Below are 22,213 nucleotides of genomic sequence, written 5' to 3' on the forward strand. Positions count from 1 at the left end.
TCTGCCAGTTCCTTTGGGAATTTTCAAAATATGTTCATGTGAAAGAATTTAATTGAATGTTTTCTATCCATGTAACACTGTGACCAAATATGTTTCAATCAAGTGCTATTAACAGGTGGTTATCGAGTTGGCATTAACCACTGGTGGGCTTCCAGTATCGAGGAAAATGTGGAAATAACTAATCGTTACTGAAAATAATCTGCCAGTTCCTCTGGGAATTTTCAAAATATATTCATGTGAAAGAGTTTAATTGAATGTTTTCTATCCATGTAACACTGTGACCAAATATGTTCCAATCAAGTGCTATTAACAGGTGGTTATCGAGTTGGTATTAACCACTGGTGGGCTTCCAGTATCGAGGAAAATGTGGAAATATCTAATCGTTACTGAAAATAATCTGCCAGTTCCTTTGGGAATTTTCAAAATATATTCATGTGAAAGAGTTTAATTGAATGTTTTCTATCCATGTAACACTGTGACCAAATACATTTGGTTTTGTGGTTTTTCATCAGTAGGATATTTCCGTATCCAATATTGGATGCATAAAACCTTGTGCCTCCAACGTAACGCTCTCGTTTTCGAAGTTCTCCAAATATTCATTCATTCAGAATGAATTCAGATTCAACTTCATACAAATGATCTCTAAATCAACGATAGTCCTACGTCACCCTTGCGGTTATACCATAGATATAACCCACTTCCTGTTTTTAGTATATCTTTTCGCCTTTCTTTCCAAGCAAAATGTACTTCTGTTTGGCTCCCATCGGCTTGGAGAAGAGTACTATCAGCTTACGGCGATGGTGACAAAAAATAACGCTGATTATGGCTCCACTGATTTCGCTCAGGGAGGAGAAGAATGCTGTGCATATACCGGGAAGGAGATCCGGAAAGGGCCGTTACAAGTAATTGGCTAGAGCAAAAGGAGGTTGTGCACTATATTTCACGAATATATATTTGCTTATTTTTTCCTTCAGTTATTTTCCTTAGCGAGTTGACATTGAAATCATAACCTCACACCCAAACAAAAAGTAAATAATTCTGAAAGTTACGTCTCGCTACTCGTCTCACGTCATGTCCTGAAAGTGTCAAGAACGAAACACCTATAGTTCAGCATCTTGGAAGTGAGGGTAGTGAGCCTGTGACGTTTTAGCTTTGCAAGTATCATTGAGCAGTATAATAAATTTGTTTGAATAAGTTTATATCTATGTATTTTAGCTTAATGTATATATTTATTCATTGCAGCGTAAAGATAATCTATTTAAATTCAAAACATAATCAAAACATTGGGGAAATTGTGGTTCGGTGATTCGAATTTTAGCTTCCTGAAACTCTCTGTAGCTCTTCGATACCTCCTGCCGCAATGCTTGAATTAAGCCATGCTGCTCCCGATTTCCTTTGACGGAATATCCCTCTCGGGATAGTCTTGTCTAGTCCCATTAGAAGGCTGGGCCAATTCCGCGGATGTTACGGATGCTTTTACTGGATTCAACTCTTGCTTGATGTCAATCAAGACCTTTCAGCGATCCGTCCGGTTTTGATTTCCCGAGGCATGAGAATCGTTGGCCTTTCTGACAGTAGGAACAGCTAAAAATAAGCTGTTTTGTGTATCTATTGAATGATCTAGATTTGTTTAAATTTACCTGTTGATATCAGTTTTCGACGATATTGTTCTTCCAAGCCATCGATATGCACGGAACAATCTGGACTGAAGTGAAGCGATCAAATGTACCTGTTTTTAGTATTGCTGTTTAGGTCCTGTCGGAAGAATCAAAACCATTTCATCCGAATGGTCACATCCCTCGGGATTCGATGAAATGATAATTTGTGGGATATGTTTTGACGTAGGACTACGTCTTTCATTTCTATACCGGGGTGTAAAATCAAAGTTTCGAAAACGAAAGCTTTACGCCGGAGACCGAGATTTTGAGCGTTAATAGCTCCTAAACAACTGAACGAAATGGTATGATAAACACTTCATTCGAAAGATAAAATGTCTACGCGTTATATACTTGTTACTTTTTGATCCAAAAACTTGTTTCAATAGTCTTAAAATTGCTTTCAAAACAGGCTATTGAAATCACCAATCGGTATATAAGCGAGCGGCGCTCGGAAATCCACTCAGTTCTAATTGAACAGCGATTGGAGCATGTTGTCGCTGTTGCAGTGAAGCTCTTTATTTATCATGAAAGCGCGGATGAACGGTGTCACCAAGAGCCTGTTTGTGCACCCTAGGCCAGAAGGGAATCTATCAGGAGGAGAGTGATGCCACAAACGGTTCCCTGGGAAGACATCGCTACACACACATACACGCGCGGCTATTAACAGGTGGTTATCGAGTTGGCATTAACCACTGGTGGGCTTCCAGTATCGAGGAAAATGTGAAAATATCTAATCGTTACTGAAAATAATCTGCCAGTTCCTTTGGGAATTTTCAAAATATATTCATGTTAAAGAGTTTATTTGAATGTATTCTTTCCATGTAACACTGTGATCAAATACATTTGGTTTTGTGGTTTTTCAATCAATCGCAATTAACAGGATAGCTTCAGAAGATTATTCTTCCCCATCAGTAGGATATTTCCGTATCCAATATTGTATGCGCCCGCAATCGATTATTGCTCAGTCGCCGAAAGTTCCGAGCTCAGAGAGTTCATTCCCCTCTAGTTTGCCTTCCAAATTGCCATCGTAAACCACACCTTCTCTCGATTCAATCACACACAAAAAGCATACTTAAGCGATATTCTGGTGGTGAGACACATTCATTTTTCGTGAGGACATCGACAAGACAACATTGTTGCCTAACGTGCTGGAGGCGGTGGACGGCGAAGGATCGACACATACACGCGCAGAACTCTTTCCGTTAGGATGCCATTCAGCATCGAGAAAGTTCCGGAAAGATCTAATCATTGCTGGAAAATAATCTGCCAGTTCCTCTGGGAATTTAAAAATACATTCATGTGAAAGAGTTTATTTGAATGTTTTCTATCCATGTAACACTGTGACCAAATATTTTTCAATCAAGCCTACTGGTGGGTTTCCAGTATCGAGGAAAATGTGGAAATATCTAATCGTTACTGAAAATAATCTGCCAGTTCCTCTGGGAATTTAAAAATACATTCATGTGAAAGAGTTTATTTGAATGTTTTCTATCCATGTAACACTGTGACCAAATACATTTGGTTTTGTGATTTTCCAATCAATCGCAATTAACAGGATAGCTTCTGAAGATTATTCTTCCCCATCAGTAGGATATTTCCGTATCCAATATTGTATGCGCCCGCAATCGATTATTGCTCAGTCGTCGAAAGTTCCGAGCTCAGAGAGCATCGTAAACCACGCCTTCTCTCAATTCAATCACGCACAAAAAGCATACTTAAGCGATATTCTGATGGTGAGACGCATTCATTTTTCGTGAGCACATCGACAAGACAACATTGTTGCTGAGAGTGCTGGACAGCGAAGGATCGAGATCTCCCCTGAAACGCAAGCAGTTTGTTTGAAACTGTGAGGGAGCACAGAGAAGCCGATCCTTCAGGAGAAGAGAAGGTGACCATCGAAGCAGCCGCTACACACACACATACACGCACGGAATTCTTTTCATTTGGATGAATGGCATCGAGAAAGATCCGGAAAATAATCGACCAGTTCCTCTGGGAATTGAAAAATACATTCATATGAAAGAGTTTATTTGAATGTTTTCTATCCATGTAACACTGTGACCAAATATGTTTCAATCAAGTGCTATTAACAGATCGTTATCGAGTTAGCATTAACCACTGGTGGGCTTCCAGTATCGAGGAAAATGTGGAAATATCTAATCGTTACTGAAAATAATCAGCCAGTTCCTCTGGGAATTTAAAATTACATTCATGTGAAAGAGTTTATTTTAATGTTTTCTATCCATGTAACACTGTGACCAAATATGTTTCAATCAAGTGCTATTAACAGGTGGTTATCGAATTAGCATTAACCACTGGTGGGCTTCCAGTATCGAGAAAAATGTGGAAATATCTAATCGTTGCTGGAAAATAATCTGCCAGTTCCCCTTGGAATTGAAAATTACATTCAAGCGAAAGAGTTTATTTTATTGTTTTCTATCCATAAAATATCCATATAATACATTTGGGTTTGTGATTTGTCACTCAAGTACAGTTAGCAGGAAAGCTTCTGAAGATAATTCTTCAGAACAAGGTTTTTCGTATCCTATATTGGATGCATAAATCCTTGTGCCTCCAACGTAACGCTCTCGTTTTCGAAGTCCCCCAAATATTCATTTATTCATTCATTCAGAATGGATTTAGATTCTACTTCAAACACAAATGATCTCTAAATCAACGATAGTCCTACGTCACCCTTGCGGTTATACCATAGATATAACCCACTTCCTGTTTTTATTATTCGAGTTGGACTCGAGCCCGCGCATCAATGATCGAACACTAACGCATCCTGGTGCCACCCATCGAGCCATGAGTTGTCTGAAAATGGAAATATTTTATATATATATATATATATATATATATATATATATATATATATATATATATATATATATATATATATATATATATATATATATATATATATATATATTCCTTCGCAGTCGAGCCGCCGTATAAGACCAGTTTCAAAAAGTAGCACAGAAACAACACATCCAGGGTACTAATTCCGGAAAGCCTTTCACATTAATGGTTCACTAACTACTCTATCTCACGTATTGTTGAAGAATTTTCAAAAAAAAGACTTCGAATCCAGGTTATTTTGTCATAAACGTACCCTGGCCAAACATCAAAAATACACAAAATTTTACTGAAATATTCAACGTACGTCAGTACATGGTTTAACAAATTGGTTTAAAAAAGTTTGAGCAAACAAGTACTAAATATTTGCTCGTCGTGTTTCGTGTCGAATATATTTGATCACGTTGCACACGTAACTGCAGTAACTGTTGACAATGTTGTTATTTACGTATTAACGCCATCGGAGCACTTTTCTATTATGTATTTTCGTAATAAAATTTATTCTGAGGTCAATGTAATCTAGTCAATGTAATCCAAAGGCGGCTTTCGATAGGATCGACCATAACGTACTTTTGGCTAAACTGTGACGTCTCGGATCATCTGCGATGCTCGTGTCATGGTTGAGATCTTATCTGACGGGAAGAAAACTGCGCGTTAAAATTTACGGCTGCGTTTTCTCGAGCTTCTGTACTTCGTCTGGAGTGCCTCAAGGAAGCAACTTAGGCCCTTTGTTTTGACGTAAGACTACGTCTTTCATTTCTATACCGGGGTGTAAAACCAAAGTTTCGAGAACGAAAGCGTTACGCTGGAGACCGAGATTTTGAGCGTTAATAGCTCTTAAACAACTGAACGAAATGGTATGATAAACACTTCATTTGATAGATAAAATGTCTACGCGTCATATACTTGTTACTTTTTGATCCAAAAACTTGTTTCAATAGTCTTAAAATTGCTTTCAAAACAGGCTATTGAAATCACCAATCGGTATATAAGCGAGCGCCGCTCGTAAACCCACTCAGTAATGATTGAACAGCGATTGGAGCATGTTGTCGCTGTTGTGGTGGAGCTAATTTCGTTTATCATGAAAACGCTGATGAACGGTGTCACCAAGAGCCTGTTTGTGCACCTAAGGCCAAAAGGGAATCCATCAGGAGGAGAGTGATGCCACGGTTCCGCTTGAAACATCGGAGCAGCCGCCACACACATACACACACATACACGCGCGGAATTCTCGTTGCTATCATCGTTGCTGAAAAATAATCTGCCAGTTCCCCTGGGAATTGAAAAATACATTCATACGAAAGAGTTTATTTTAATGTTTTCTATCCATATAACACTGCAACCAAATACATTTGGTTTTGTTATTTTTCAATCAATCGCAATTAACAGGAAAGCTTCTGAATATTTTTTTTCCCCATCAGTGGAAATTTTCGTATCCAATATTGGATGCATAACATGAAAAACGAAAAATGTTTCACATCGCGAAAATCAAGTCATTTTCGAGCGATTATTTGCTTTCTACTCATATAATGCTGCGACCAAATACATTTCGTTTTGGATTTTTTCAATCAAGTGCGATCAACGTAAGACCACGTCTTTCGGCAATTTATTAGAGGTGCAATGAATCTTTAGGAATTCCCGCTCTACGCGCACTGGCAAACAATGTTTACTCAACAATTTCTCAAACGAGAAATGGGTGTTGTGAGAAAGGATTAGCGAACGCGAAAACGACAAATGGGAGAAAGATACGTTTGGAGGTTGAAGGAAATTGGCAGAAAACTTCTTCATTCTATCAATCAAATAATGTGATTCATACCACATCGTTTTGCCAGAAAGAGATTATTAATGTTCAAAGGAGGAATCGAGTCCTCCGAGGAAATTACCCAGCGCAAATTAGAGTCGACTATCGATTGCGGCATTCGTACACAAATAATTTTATAATGCAGTTTCACCAAAGTGATTTCTTCGGATATATTCACTACATCATGTCATGTATTTCATATTCTTCATTAAGAAATCCATATCCATGGCACCTATCGGTAACGAATTATTATCGAAACCACGATTTTCGCTAAATGCTCCTTTCAGTTCGGCCTGTAAAAAACTTTTCTGAACTCTAATCCATCAAATTTGGAGCCCTGAAAAGGGCTGTTGATTATATGCTAAGCTAATATAGCACGCTCTCCTCGGATACGATGGGCCAGCTGGATGTCCTTGGGCATGATGTGACGCGTTTTGCATGGATAGCACACAAATTGGTATCTTCGAATAAGCCTCCTGCAGCGTCATAGCCGCGGAACTTTGGAAGCGCAAGTCGGTTTTGAAGTCCTGAGCAATTCCACGAACCAAATGCTGCAAAGGTAGCTGCGGATCAGCAATTCGGTCGACTTCTGATAGCGATGAATTTCACGCAAAGTTCCCGGTCGATAGCGATGTGGCTTCTCCACCTATCCTGCTACTGGTGCGCTTATCCGAGCTGACTTCGTGTGCCTTACCACCGAATGACTAACGAGCTGTCTGCGAAAGACTAACGAGCTCGAGTCCTCACGGTGCGAGAGTAGAGTAAGAAATGAACGAAAGCAAAGGAAGCGTCATTTTATAAACCATAAAAGTATAGAATCTAAATCCCACCCTTATTATATTCGTGAGTATACAGTAAGCTTATACAATAAAGAGGGTGGGGTTTACACTCGATTCTTTCATGTTTTATAAAATGACACTTCCCTTGCTTTCGTTCTCATTCTTTGTGTGGACACCGACTGGACAACATCGTTGCTGGACGGGCTGGACGGCGAGGTATCGAGTGCCTTTCTCAAGGCAAGAGGGCGGAGGTGGTAGCGCTGGAGTAAAATAGAGTAGTGTTTTCAATAGGCCTTTCTCAAGGCTAGAGACGAATGAACTGCAAAAGTTTAAAGTCTCTCTAATTCATTACCATTACCATTACCATTTCGTTCATTTCTTACTCTACTCTCGCACCGTGAGGACTCGTTTCATTGGGACTAAGCAGACAGCTCGTTAGTCCTTCGGTGGTAAGGCACCACGAAAGCAGCTCGGATAAGCGCACCAGTAGCAGGATAGGTGGAGAAGCCACATCGCTATCGACCGGGAACTTCGCATGAAATTCGTCGCTATCAGAAGTCGACCGAATTGCTGATCCGCAAGCTACCTTTGCAGCATTTGGTTCGTGGAACTGCTCAGGACTTCAAAACCGACTTGCGCTTCCAAAGTTCCGCGGTTATGACGCTGCAGGAGGCTTATTCGAAGATACCAATTTGTGTGCTATCCATGCAAAACGCGTCACATCATGCCCAAGGACATCCAGCTGGCCCATCGTATCCGAGGAGAGCGTGCTATATTAGCTTAGCATATAATCAACAGCCCTTTTCAGGGCTCCAAATTTGATGGATTAGAGTTCAGAAAAGTTTTTTACAGGCCGAACTGAAAGGAGCATTTAGCGAAAATCGCGGTGTCGATGATAATTCGTTACCGATAGGTGCCATGGATATGGATTTCATAATGAAGAATATGAAATACATGACATGATGTAGTGAATATATCCCCATATCGAAGAAATCACTTTGATGAAACTGTTTACCGTTTGTCGTTTTTAAGTGTTGGGAAAGGGCATTATTTTTGCTGAGTAAATTCCAAGAAAAAATCCATTCCTTCTTTAAGCGTGATTCATTCTGCTTCGGATCAACGGAACAGTGATAATCATTTCATACAAAAGATAAAATGTCCAAGAGTTATATGATTGCTATTTATTGAGTCGGAAAATTGTTTCAATAGCTTCGAAAACAGGTTATAAAATTACGCTTCCTTTGCTTTCGTTCATTTCTTACTCTACTCTCGCACCGTGACGACTCGTTTGTTTGGGACCAAGCAGATAGCAGGTTAGTCTTTCAGTGGTAAGGCACACGAAGCGCACCAGCCGCAGGATAGGTGAAGAAGCCACATCGCTATCGACCGGGAACTTTGCGTGAAATTCATCGCTATCGGAAGTCGGCCGAATTGCTGATCCGCAAGCTACCTTTGCAGCTTTTGGTTCGTGGAATTGCTCAGGACTTCAAAACCGACTTGCGCTTCCAAAGTTCCGCGGTTATGACGCTGCAGGAGGCTTATTCGAAGATACAAATTTGTGTGCTATCCACGTAAAACGCGTCACATCATGCCCAAGGACATTCAGCTGGCCCGTCGAATCCAAGGAGAGGGTGCTATATTAGCTTAGCATATAATCAACGGCCCTTTTCAGGGCTCCAAATTTGATGGATTAGAGTTCAGAAAAGTTTTTTGCAGGCCAAACTGAAATGAGAATTTTCGTTTGGATGCCATACAGCATCGAGAAAATTCCGGAAAGATCTAATTGTTGCTGAAAAATAATCTGCCAGTTCCCTGGGAATTGAAGAATACATCCATGCGAAAGAGTTTATTTTAATGTTTTCTAATTATATGGCGAACACAGTGACCAAATACATTTGATTTCATAATTGTTCAATCAAGTGTAATTAGCTGGAAAGCTTCTGAAGATTATTCTTTCCCATCAGTAGGACATTTTCGTATCCAATAATGGATGCATAACATGAAAAACGGAAAATGTTTCGTATCGCCAAAATTATATAATTTTCAGTCGATTATTGCTCAGTCGCCGAAATTTTCATACTCAGAGAGTTCATTCTCCTCTAGTTTGCCTTCCAAATTGCCATCGTAAACCACACCTTCTCTCGATTCAATCACGCACGAAAAGCATACTGAAATGATATTCTGGTGGTGAAACCCATTCATTTTTCGTGAGGCGTCGTGCACAAATTACGTAACGCGATAAGGGGGGAGGGGTTAGATGTTGCGTTACTTTCTGTTTATTAGAGATAGGAAATTGCGTTACGAAAGGGGGGGGAGGTTCAAAATCCGGATTTTTACGTTACGTAATTTGTGCACGACGCCTGAGGACATCGACAAGACAACATCGTTACTGAACGAGCTGAACGGCGAGGGATCGAGGTATTCATTACCTGGCTTGACCTGACCTGAAATGCAATCAGTTTGTTTTAACTGTGAGGGAGCGCAGAAAAGCCGATCGATCAGAAGGAGAAGAGAAGGTGACCAAGAGAGTATCAGCATCGAAATACGGTTCCTCGGGAAGACATAGAAGCAGCCGCCACACACATACACATACACGCGCGCAACTCTTTTCGTTTGCTGGTTATCGAGAGGAAACCTGGAAAGAAATGATCGTTGCTGAAAAATAATCTGCCAGTTCCCCTTGGAATTGAAAATTACATTCAAGCGAGTTTATTTTAATGTTTTCTATCCATATAATACTGCGACCACATACATTTGGTTTTGTGATTTGTCAATCAAGTGCAGTTAACAGGAAAGCTTCTGAAGATTATTCTTCAGAACAAGGTTTTTTGTATCCAATATTGGATGCATAAAACCTTGAGTCTTCAAAGTAACACTCTCGTTTTTGAAGTCACCCAAATATTTATTTATTCATTCATTCAGGATGGATTTAGATTCAACTTCAAACAAATGATCTCTAAATCAACGATAGTCCTACGTCACCCTTGCGGTTATACCATAGATATAACCCACTTCCTGTTTTTTACACTGTTTTGCAATGTATTGCTGCGAAACTAGGGTTAAAGTCCAATCTCATGTATGTTGATGGCCACGGAGGTGACGCAATCCTAGTTGGCCGTCGGCCTGTCGTCTGAAGCGGTGGCTTCGCAAACAAATCTGCGTTTTCGCCGAAAATTCTGTAGTCCTGTAGACGATTCACTTCGATATACCGTGTAGTTCATTTGACGGTGAAAAATTTAACGAACACGGACCGTCGTACAACAGATAGTGACGTAAGGCCCCTTTTACGAACCGGAGGTTTGATTTGAAGCGAAGCTGTTGCTGTAATGAAGGAGTTCAATCTGAAACAATATTATGAGTCGAAACATGCGTCAAAAATGAACAATTATTTTTGGCCCAGTCCGTGCTTAAAAATTGAGTTGAAAGAAGAATTGAGTAGACAGCGAGCGTGTTGTGCATTGAAACAATTTACATTGTATCGAAAGAAAGTGCTGCTCGATCAACAGATTTGCCATTGGATAGTAAGTTTGCGAAGGAGTGTATGTAGGCAGCGGCTCGAACGATTAGCCTATCAGGAAACGATTTGAGAACATAGCAGAATATCTGATTTAAAGTTTGAATAATTATTTATATATTTTGGGTCATATCGGAAGAATTTGAAATTGTGGAAGTATTGATTTGCCTTTTCCTAAGAAAGAAACGACAAAAGGCATCGATATCTTCAACGCACCGCGATGGAGCTCCTGATTTCTGTGGTATGTTCAATTTTGATTACACTTTCCATATTCCATTATAATATTGACTGTTTATCTTAGTAAGTAATTAAAATCACTGCTGGAGAAACACGTGGAGCACTACATTTTTAATTTTAGGTTATGGTTTCTATGCTCAAGATTTTCTATGCTGGCAACAAAAAGGCGGCCATCTTAGCAATCCCTTGGTAAAATTAATTTTGCCTTTTTCTGACACTGAAAATTTAAAAGTATCGTCAACTTGGAAATACGTTGACACACTCCAGGCGATGATGGTTGATTTTTCTCAAACTTCACATGGAAGGAAAGTTTAAAATTGGTTACTGTGTTAAAACAAAGAAAATCTAATTTAATTTTTAACTCAAAATTTAATATTAATTAACAAAATAAACCCTGCGTTACATGCATTTGGTTCGTAAATGACTATCGTTTCATTTTTCTTACAAGCATTCTCGATATATTTATCCATTCCGTCCAGCGAAAATCAGTTCAGCTGCACTCGTTCGTTCGCAAACACTTCGTTCTCAAACAGTTCGTTCCCAAACAGTTCACTTTTGTGAACTAGTTCTTTCGTACCGTTCGTGAACATTTTGCCCATCTCTATGAAATACTGGCAACTCTGTCAAACGTACAATTGCGACTCCTCTGTTTATGTCTGCGATATCATTGATTAGAAGAACGAGAAAAACAACATTGAGCTGTCATGTACAGTATGGTTTCATTTACACTCAGATTGTAGCGTTTATAAACAAACGAATATTCATCGTTCGAAAATATATCATATACAACATGAAGGATTGTGATGATCTAGAACTGCAGGTCAATGCAGAAGAAATGTGCCGTACTTGCCTCAGCCAACCGCCTCTCAATCAACTGAAGCCAATTTTCTGCGTTGAAATCATTGACGGTAAAATTATTCCGTTCCCCAAAGTTTTAGAAATAATTATGGGTGTGAAGGTATGTTACAAACCATGAATTTTATTGAAAATCACCCAATGTCTGCCTGTTTTTTTAGCCAACGAAGGATGAATGTTTCCCAAAAAATGTTTGTATCGGCTGCAAAACAAAAATGAAAGATTTGTTCGCATTCAAAGAGAAGATATCGAAATCTTACGATTTGCTTTATGAAATCTTCGGGGTGGAGAAACCTTTGCAACAACGACCATGTACAAAAAGTCAATCGTTTAGTGTAGGAAGTCAGACGGATCCGATTACTGTTCGAGAAACCGAGTTCAATTTATGTAGTGAATTTCTTTCAATCGAAAGGTTACCAAAACCAGAACAAAAGGAAGTGTCGCTTCAAGTTAAACCAACAATGCGTGATTCCTCATCTCAGGCCGTTTCGGTGTCCGAAATCAGGAAAGATGTCTCAGTTCAGGTCGAAGATATGGTGGAGCAAAATGAGCATTTGGAAGCATACTTGGATGAACCGGAAAAGTCAGACGAACTCATCGAATCCGATATAGAGGGTAAACCACCGTTCTGTAACATGGACATAATTGATGGAATGAGTGATTCAGAAAATTCACAAAATATTCAAGAGGAAAACCTCGAAGAACTCGACATGCGCGAGGATATAGAAGAAAATCATGAATTTGATGGTGAATACTATTGCAATTATTCCGTTTCTAATTTATCATAACTACCTTTCATTACAGCTACATCTATGAAAAGCAAAAACAATTCAAATGTAAAATTTGAACCACTTCCCGAGCAAGATTATGACCATGAACCAGTTGAGTATGTGACGTATGAAGTCATTGATGAATGCAATGATGAGACTTCTTCTCAAAAAAGTAAATCATCTATCCAAGATGAACCACCTGGAAAAGACCCATTCGAGTGCAAATACTGCAAATATGTAACCGAGAGCAAAACTTCGTTCACCAGTCATATTATGATACATCAGCAAAGCTTAGAGAATATCATTGATAGGGTTGATTACTTTCGCTGTGGGAAGTGTAAAACCGTCTATACAAAATCTGCTGAATTGGCGTCACATTTTAATGCTGACTCATGCACTGCTGTCGATCAGGACGATTTTTCCGAATCTACTGATACCCAAAAGCATGAGCATGTGTATAACAATGAGTTGGATGTTTGTCTTCCAAGAATGAAATCATTCTACAAGGATAAATCTCACATTGTTTGCAATGAATGTTCTTTGCCGTTTACAAATTTATCAAAGGCTCTCCAACATTTTGCTTCGGTTCACGAAAAAGAAGACGATTCGCGACGAGAAGTTAACCAAATATGGGAGGAAAACGGATACGATCAAATTCATGTGTGTGGAGTATGCAATGACCAGTTTGCAGATGCTAGTTTTATACGGCAGCATGTATATTTCCATCGTAATTTATTCGAATGCCCATACCATTGCCCGGAAAGGTTTGAAGATTTTTTCAAATTGACCATCCATATCAGTAAAAACCATTTGAAGGCAAGAACTGCACAAAATTCTTCTCTGGGTGGTGAACAAAATAGCACACAGACTGAGTTTGAGTGCGACGTATGCTGGAAAAGATTTGTATCTAAGACATCTTTCAAGATGCATATGAAGTGAGTGTTACTTGTTCTAATAACGATTAATACTGATACTTTCATTTTAAACTGTTTAAGGAATCATTTTGCTAAACGCCGTTTCACCTGTACGATGTGTCCGAAGGCTTTCTTCCAAAAATCCGATCTAACCATTCACATTCGCTCACACACTGACGAACGACCGTTCACGTGCACCGTTTCGGGATGTGATAAAAAGTTTCGCACGTCCAGCCACCGACGGGATCATATGTCTACACATGCTGAGGAAAAAAAATATCAGTGCGATATTTGTCAAAAACATTTCAAATCGGAGCGCATCCTCCAAGGACACTTAAGGTAATGTTTCAAAAGTTGCAACCGAAGTAAATGAACTAAATGATCGATTATTTTCCTGCAGATTACATTCAGGACTCAAGCCATACGATTGTGAACAATGTGGTAAAAGTTTCAGTCGAAAACATCACGTGAAACTACATATGAAAACTCATGAAAAATATGGTGACTTTCCTAAAGTTCAAATATGAAAAATATTTTATTCAAAAACAAATCGTCTGTTTATCGAGAACTTCAAACCAAAGCCTTATTTTTATTTTTTATTTACGTAAAATCTATACGTAATATATATGTCGTATATACGTATGAACGTTCGTGTCGATTTATAATTATTGGGCCCTATTATAGAAATCGAGGCGATAAGAATTTTGCTAGCAAGTCGATAGCAATCGGTGCAACTATCAGATTTTTTCGAGATGGTTGGTTTGCTTGTTGCATATCTTCAGAGAATGATTTTGTTTTGGTTTGCGTCCCTAATATTTTCCTTTGAGAAACGTTTCAGAAACCGTCCTCCTAAGAAACCCAATTTTCAGTTAAACGTCTTTTAGGATTTCCCCTATTTGTTGTGCTTCATATCATTGAGTATATAATAATCTACTACTAAAAAATGTGTAACTGTTGATTGTATAACTTTTTCGGCGTTTTTTCATTAATTTTTGAAATGATAAAAAAACACTTCTTATTTTACTGGCGGGGTAAGAAGACCCGAGGGGTAGACGGAGCGATACTATTTTCAAACAGTTTAGTCTAGTAAAAATATCAGGAACATTGTTGTCTAATGTGCTAAATGTTTATGGTTGTTCATAAACTACACACAAACTTCTGAAAAGGCTATCTATATTCCGATTATCTACGTGGGTCTAAAATCTCTCAAAATCTAATCACGTGGAGTCTTAATGATCCCGAAGTAGGTATTTCTGGTTCCGATTCGATATGTTGATATCACAACGTGTGGCGCTTTCACCCTGTCGAAAATGGTCCGTCTTCCCCCCAGAGCACCTTTTGCATTATTTTGCACTTTACATGCATTTTATATTATATTTTACATAATTTTTCATGCAGGCAGAACCGGAACAATCTACTGAAGGACTGGGATACTGACAACTAAAGGAATATACAGTTTTTGCTGGAGAAATCCTTATTTCGGTTACCTTGAAAATTAGATCGCTTGCAACCGCAATAGACGAAAACTTTGTTTTGTTTACAATTTTGATATTTCGTGCGCTCAAGTGTTGCAAGGTGTTTCGAAATGACAAAAATATGCTATTAATGCTTCTTGCGTAGCATATTTGCCAGAATACTGAGGATTTCTTATAAAACTAGAAGTGGTCCGTCTTACCCCGCCAGACGGTCTTACCCCGTCTTCCTCTAAATATATGCAATTCGCAACACATAAAATTCGAGCTCGGTAATAGATTGTATCAACTACTCGATTCGATTTATTTAAAAGGGTTCATTGGCCCATAGTGCAATAAACTTACTTATTGTTGCTGTGCTCTAAGCTGAGCGCATATTGAGTCGAATGAGGAGGTCATCGCCGTCACGGAGGCCTACTTCGCAGACCTCGAGAAAACGTATTTTTCAGATGGATTAAAGAAGTTGGAGCATCGCTGGATCTAGTGTATCGAGCTAAAAGGAGACTATGATGAGAAATAAATCGCCACTTTTCCAAAAAAAAAATGTTTTTTTGTTGGTCCCGCCATCTGACGCAATCTGGCTACCAAGATATTGGAAACTCTCGACCCTCTCCACTGCTTGCCCAGCTACCGTGAATCTGGAAGGCGTAACCGTGTTGACATCCAAAGCATTCGTCTTGCTGGCATTACTTTTTAGGCCAGTCGTGGAAGAGCATGCGGCCTGGTCGTCAAGTTTACTCTGCATATCAGAGCGCCGCGGCGGTACTAGTGCAAGGTCATCAGCAAAATAAAGTCGTTGAGGTGCTCCATTCTAATAGGCTCCCAAAGATGCCCATGATTTGCTTCACGGTCGATAGTGCCCACCATGATCTCGTCAATGACGATGAGGTATATTAGTAGTGAAAGTAAACAGCCTTGCCTAACACCAGTCGCGACCCGGATTGGGTCAATCAAGACCCCATTGTGCAAGAACGAACGAACGTGATGAATTATAGAGGTTTTAAACTTTTCAGTTCATTCGCCTCTAGTTGTGCAAGATGATGATGATGATGTTGAATTAAAGAGGCTTTAAACTTTTCAGTTCATTCGCCTCTAAAAGTTGTGCAAGATTCTGCACGCAAAGATCTCATACTGCGCTGATACTAGGTTGACTAGTGTTTCATAATTAGGGATCACAGAAGTGTCAAATACATATACGAAGATATGTTACTGTTCGCGCCCGATTCGACCGCTCCGGAATGACGTCATCGATGCACACATTGAGCGCATACGCGGGGCAGATTTATTCATCGCCGACAGCACTGCGCACCGAATTACATCGCTAGCGCCACACGTTCACTTTCACATAAAATGAGGTGGCGGTCGAGGAATTATGGTATTCAGTTTTTACGCGTTATACACACAACATCGTTAAATAAAACCTAGGAGAAAAGTACCAGTGTTTTTTGACTTCCATTCTGCACTCTTGCCATCCGAGCAAACCTTCGCACCATCGATATCTGGCTAGTAGACTGCTGTGGAAACCATTGCCTGCCTTTTTCAAGGCGGAAGAAGAGTTTTATTTCCACGCAGTTGACCAGTCTTCCACTTATACAGTCCACTGCCTTGGCGCTGAGGAACGCGCCAACAGTTACTACTTTTAGTGAAATACTGTATTAATTTAAGCGAATAACAATTTTTAGAAGTCGGGATAAAGAGAACCGCGTGTAGCTTTTATTCGATTTTTCTTATAACTGAAGGCAGTGGTGCCAGAATGATTTCAGGATTGATCTAACAACTGTTTGCATATACAACATTTCTTCCCTTCTTTCATTTTGAATCGTCTACGGAGAGTATCCGTTCGGAAGGACGATAATTTCTTATAGAACGCCGCACAATGGCAGGATTTGGGCTACTAGACGGTGTTCGGAACTCTGGAGAATCTTGATGGACAGGAACACTTCTCGCATTGATTGGTGTTGGGAAAATTTTCGAAAAAGTTGAACGGTTCTCGTAGAAATGTATGCGCCTCGGAGCCTCTTGCTGGTTAGAATCCTCTGCATCGGTTAATTCGACTAGCTGTGAACCATTGAGACTGCTTCTCGACTGAATCTGGTCGACGTGACGCTTGAACCGCTTACCTTCATAGTAATGTAGATCTCCAAGTCGAGCCGTAAAAACACCGGGAATCCATTTTTCCATACGAGGATTGCCGGATAAGAAATAGATCTGTTGATTTAGGATGAATTCACGGAATGGTTCAAAACGAGATTGTTGCTTATTCGTAACTCTTATTTGAACTTCGGTCTTCGGGCTTCAAAAGATCAAATCGCGTTCGAATGCTCCGACCAAGGAACAATTTAGAAGGTGATTCACCGGTAGTTGCGTTTGGTGCTAGATGATACAGCTGTAGAAACTTATTGAGATTTATGTGCAACGTCGACACTATAGTTCTCATGGCCTTCAGAGCATCTTTAGTCGTTTGCAAGTATCATTCGGCCTGTCCGTTTGTTGCGGGTTGTTAAGGGGCTTTTAACTTGTAAAATTTGACTCTACTTTTCTGCAAAAACTCTTTAAACTCCGCTGCAGTGAATCGGGAACCATTGTCCTACACAACGGTTACTCATCCAAGTCATCTATAATATTAATCGTTGCTGCTGTCGTGGTAGTATTGGTGACCTTCACCTCCAACTATGTACTATATGCGTCTACTATAATCAGCAACATTGAGCCTGTCACTGGACCCGCATTATCGATATGTATTGGTTCCCAGGGGGCTTTGGGATACTGCCAGTGGTGCTCACTGACGAGCACACTCAGTGCACGATTTCGCTGTATACTAAATGTCAGCAAAAAAAGGAGCAAGCGAGGCCCTTTATTTTCACAATCCTAATATGTGCTACATTAAAGTGACCAGATGGTCAGAGGTCTAACGCGGGACACAAATAACGTTATGTATATAGGTTATGGGAACATATACCATAGTTTAGCGAGTCTGAACTGATATGTATTATATTTTTCTAAGTATCGGCACTCAGTTGTGATTTTTCGGTGGTTTAGATTTTGTTTGCGCCTGAAAATCACTCGCACAATCAGAGCATTTACGCCTGGCAAGCAATTTTCTTTGAAAAAGAAATTACGAATATTACCGAATGGAATGCTCGAATTTTTTCTTAAATCTTTGGTTTATTAAGCCTAAAACAAAAATTTTTCAAGGCTGTTGATTCGCAGCAGCAGCACTGTCAAGCATCTTGATGATTTTTTCATTCTGCAAGCTCCACCCCACATCGAAGGAGTTGGACATCCTGAGGCACTTTGTGTCCGCCAGATATAGCCGATCTGGTATTTACAACATCATATCCCTGCTGATCCTTAAGCCGGGACATCGAAGCAACCGGCCAAACGGTGAAGGAGAATATGGTCAAACTGGACATTTTTATGTGGAAGCGTCAGATGAGACCGGCCGTATCTGAGCAGCAAGCAATCACCCAGAAGGAGTAGCTTGAGGTGCTGGTGAAAATACTCTTTCCGGCCAAAGCAATGAAAAACTTCTTTTTCACTGGTGAAAAACTTCTTTCCGTGCTTATAATGAAAGACGAGACATACTTGATGCTAGAATTTAACGAATGGCAGGGGATCGGGTACTTTACGTTCCCCAGGTAAGCGATGACTTCGAATATATCATCCACACCAAGTTCTCGAAGAAGGTCCTCCTCTGACAGATGTGAAGCGAATGTCCAAGCCGCTCTTCTTTCTAATCATATTGAAGGTGATGTGGTCTTTATGCCGAACCTGGGATCAGCCCATTATGCCAAAAGATCACTGGAGGATGGATCGGCTGGAGATAAACATTGTCGCGAAGACCGCCAACCTTCTCAACAATCCCCAGCTGCGACCGTTGAAAACTTTTGGGTGAATGGCCAAAATGGAGAGACAGTCGACCACCAAACCACGAAAATGTCAAAAAAACACGCCGACATACATCTTTTCATCGACCATGGTTCCGACCAACTTCCGTAAGACCGCCCAGCGCTTCATTCACGATACTTCATCAAACAACTCTCCCTCTTCCTGTCGAGTATACACTAGTTTTTCCGGCTTATTTAAAACGTTAAGCCCTGACCGAGCTAGAGGACCAAAGATGATCTTTTTGTTTGACTCGCGTTGGTCCCTGCGGATCAATAGGGGACTTTTATAAAAATCATTTTCCATTTTTGTTGCTGTCGCTTCCAGTTGACACTCTCTAAACAAAAAGCCCACTGTCGGTACGATGAAACCAGCTCAACGTATTAGTCTTAGGATGTATTAGAAACGCTCTTGAACAGTCTGCCAAATAAAAGTTTTTTTTTTGAGGTTCATCCATTTAAAAAAATCAACATGATTAGATTGTGATATTGAAATATACTGATATCGCGGGACATTTTCGTTTCTTTTGACAAACGCGGGACATTTTGTTGAAATGCGGGACTGTCCCGCGACTGTCCGCGGGACGTCTGGTCACTTTATGCAACATGAAGATCTTTTAACACATACTGTCGTAGAACAGGCGGCACCACAACTCTGTGTTCAAACACCAAACACCTAATCCGGTTTTGCTTGCGTCTGTTGCTAGCAACAAAAGAAGAGCCGGATCATACTGCATCAATACCTGCGGCATAATTAGTGTTGATTTAATGTCTTCGTAGCCTGTCACTCGTTCAGGCTTCCACTCGAAATCTTCGTCTTGTAGCATGTCACGCAGACAACGAAATCGTGTTGAGAGATTAGGAATAAACGAATTATAGTACGTGGCTTTTCCTAAAAACAGTTCCTCTTTGTTCGAAGGGCGGGGTGCATCCCGTATAGCTTCAATGTGTTTGTCTGATTTGTGCAACCCGTGCGCATTTGTTTTGTGACCCAGACATGCAAGTACTGGAGAGGCGAATATACATTTGGATCGATTTAGACGTAAACCATGGTGCTTTAATCTATCGAAAACTGATGTGAAGGCTGACAAGAGGTTTTCGAACCCCTCGGCATAAACTATAATATCTTCGTAAAAATTGATGACATTAGATAGACTTTGAAATAATGTTTCCATACGACGTTGCCAGATCGCTGGAATGTTTGCCGCACGTGCTCTTCTAGGACGTACCAGCGCATGTGTTAGTTTATTGAGTGTTAGAACATGTTGAAAATCGGCATCTATAGGAAGGTGTGTGTAAGCGTTCGTAAAATCCAGATAACAGAACAAATAACAAACTTGAAAATGGTTTCGATCTATAGGGGATCGGGTACTCGTCGATAATCATTCGAGGGTTTGCCGTTTGTTTGTAATTACCAGTGATACGTAGTTTTCTCACTGACCCGGCTCACGGCGGCTCACGCAGGGGTGTTAGCGATTGGTTGCTCGCGGGTACTTGGAGCAGCTGCTCGATGTGTTCGAATCAGCGTTTTAGCTGCTCAGTGGGGTCGGTTATCAACTGACCAGTCGTGTCGTTCACAGGCATCTTAGTACTCCTTTCAGGCGTCTTGAAACATCGCAGAAGAGGTGAAGGTTACCGGTTACGACGGCTCTCTCTCCCTCGTTTTTGTTATCCCATCAGTTTATTATATTAGGCTCATTTAGCAATTCAGCTGTAACAGAGCCGAGTTCATTCGTGTACATTTTATCTTAAGATAACATTTGTTGTATATTACACTGTTACCATTTTTAGGCGTAAGAGTATTCCTATCCCTTGATAAACATTTGTTTTATCTATTACGCAGTAGCCGTACAGGCGTAAGAGAATTCCCATTCTATCGAACAACACATGTTGCCTTTGTTCGAATGTTCACAGTTGGACTGTTCACAGTGGGACTGTTGATATGAGGCTTCCATTGTTGTGTTATGAATAGTGCCAATTATCGATGCAGCAGACCGAAAATGTGAGCGGTAAGGGACTGGGATTACCGTCACATGATGATTTTTACGTGGACATAATAGCTAGAATAACACACAAAGATGGTCAGTTGATGGGGCCCTAAGCTTTGCGCTCATGATCGTTCGCTTAGTAGCGGACACGCAACCAATTAGGCTACGAAGACCCCATTCCCCCTCGTTAACAAGAGCCCACGATCGCGTATCCCATCGACATGAGCGCTTTACTTCCAAGTCGTGAGTATGATACCGTCGACGGGCTGTATCTTTTCCCCTCCTGGTTCTTGGTCGCTCTATCGCGACTTTGGCGTCCTTTCTATCATTTATCTTCTTGCAGGTGTCCTCCGAGATCCTTTCTTTCCTCCGTGTGCGCAGTTCATCCAGGTTATTCTCGCTGGTTGCGATGAAGGCGTTCATGACGGCGGTCCACTGATCCTCGACGCTGCCACTAGCAGGAACATCCTCGGCGTCCCGAATTCATTCACAAAGAACCTTTTCGCATTACGATTGGTTGGAAGCGATGTCGGCACTGCGTTTATTCCGCACGTCAAGCAGGCTCCGTCCAAACATTCGAATGATGCAGATGTGGTCGATTTGGTTCTCAGTGTAACCGTCACTTGAAACTCACGTAACTTTGTGTGCTGGTCGATGAGGAAAGAGCGTGCCTCAATCACCATGTCGTTGTTGCTACAAAACTCTGCAAGCAGTTCGCCGTTTCGCTCTTCTCTCCTAGACCGTGGCGCCCCTTGACGCGCTCGTAGCCCATGTTGTCGGAACCTATCTTTGCGTTGAAGTCGCCACGTATGCCAGTGTACAGTAGTACATGTCCTGAAGGTAGCCGGTGTTATCCAAAGTTCGGCCAATGGACTTCACTCAGCCCCAGAATCTCGAGCTTCATACCCCTCGCTTCGCTAGCCAGTTGGGCCAGCTTACCTTACTGCGCCAGGATCAAAACATTCCATGTTCTAATTCGTGTCCGTATTCTTCTAACTTGGGTTGCCGTAATATATTGTTCATTTCGGGTACAGTGGGTTTAAACAATCGACGTCATATTCAAATTGATGAATTGCTGTGAGAAGCATTCGAATGTTATTGACATTATTTTCGCATGAAAAAAAACATTGATTAAATTACAGAAAAATAATTTCCCCAAATTATATATCATACCTGTTGTCGCATTCAAGGCAAAACTCCCAGTAGAAACCTTTTATCTATCCAATTTCGCGAAACAAACAATTCATTGAAGTTCCCCTCGAATTTATTTGACGTTTTATATGCCGGTCCAGTTAGAAAACGAATGGCTTTCTTTCTAGTTCAGTTACCGAATAATTACTGATTCGCTTCGTGTAAACAGGCTGTCAAATCCGGATTCCTTTTGACAACCAATTTAAATGTATCCCCATGACCCAGAACTTTATTGAACGATGCATAACGGATTTTTTCTCGAAACAGTAACAAATTTCCGAACAAAAGGAA

At 40.5% G+C, this 22,213-nt stretch overlaps 1 protein-coding gene across 1 annotated transcript; it reads left to right on the plus strand.

Moving 5' to 3' along the window:
- The first annotated feature begins 10,407 nt into the window (after positions 1–10,407).
- Positions 10,408–13,914, plus strand: LOC129766259 (zinc finger protein 699-like). Its single transcript, XM_055766776.1, has 6 exons — positions 10,408–10,852; positions 11,582–11,806; positions 11,865–12,450; positions 12,508–13,408; positions 13,469–13,726; positions 13,788–13,914. Exons 1-6 carry the CDS (start codon positions 10,832–10,834, stop codon positions 13,912–13,914), a joined length of 2,118 nt encoding a protein of 705 aa, XP_055622751.1. The 5' UTR covers positions 10,408–10,831.
- Positions 13,915–22,213: the final 8,299 nt, after the last annotated feature.

The sequence above is a fragment of the Toxorhynchites rutilus genome, chromosome 2 (genome assembly GCF_029784135.1).
Source record: "Toxorhynchites rutilus septentrionalis strain SRP chromosome 2, ASM2978413v1, whole genome shotgun sequence".
Lineage (NCBI taxonomy): Eukaryota > Metazoa > Arthropoda > Insecta > Diptera > Culicidae > Toxorhynchites > Toxorhynchites rutilus.

Coding starts and splice junctions, on each gene's coding strand:
- LOC129766259 (XM_055766776.1), top strand. CDS start 10,832: ATGGAGCTCCTGATTTCTGTG. Junction 13,409..13,468: donor TCTTTCAAGATGCATATGAA/GTGAGTGTTACT, acceptor AAACTGTTTAAG/GAATCATTTTGCTAAACGCC. Junction 13,727..13,787: donor ATCCTCCAAGGACACTTAAG/GTAATGTTTCAA, acceptor ATTTTCCTGCAG/ATTACATTCAGGACTCAAGC.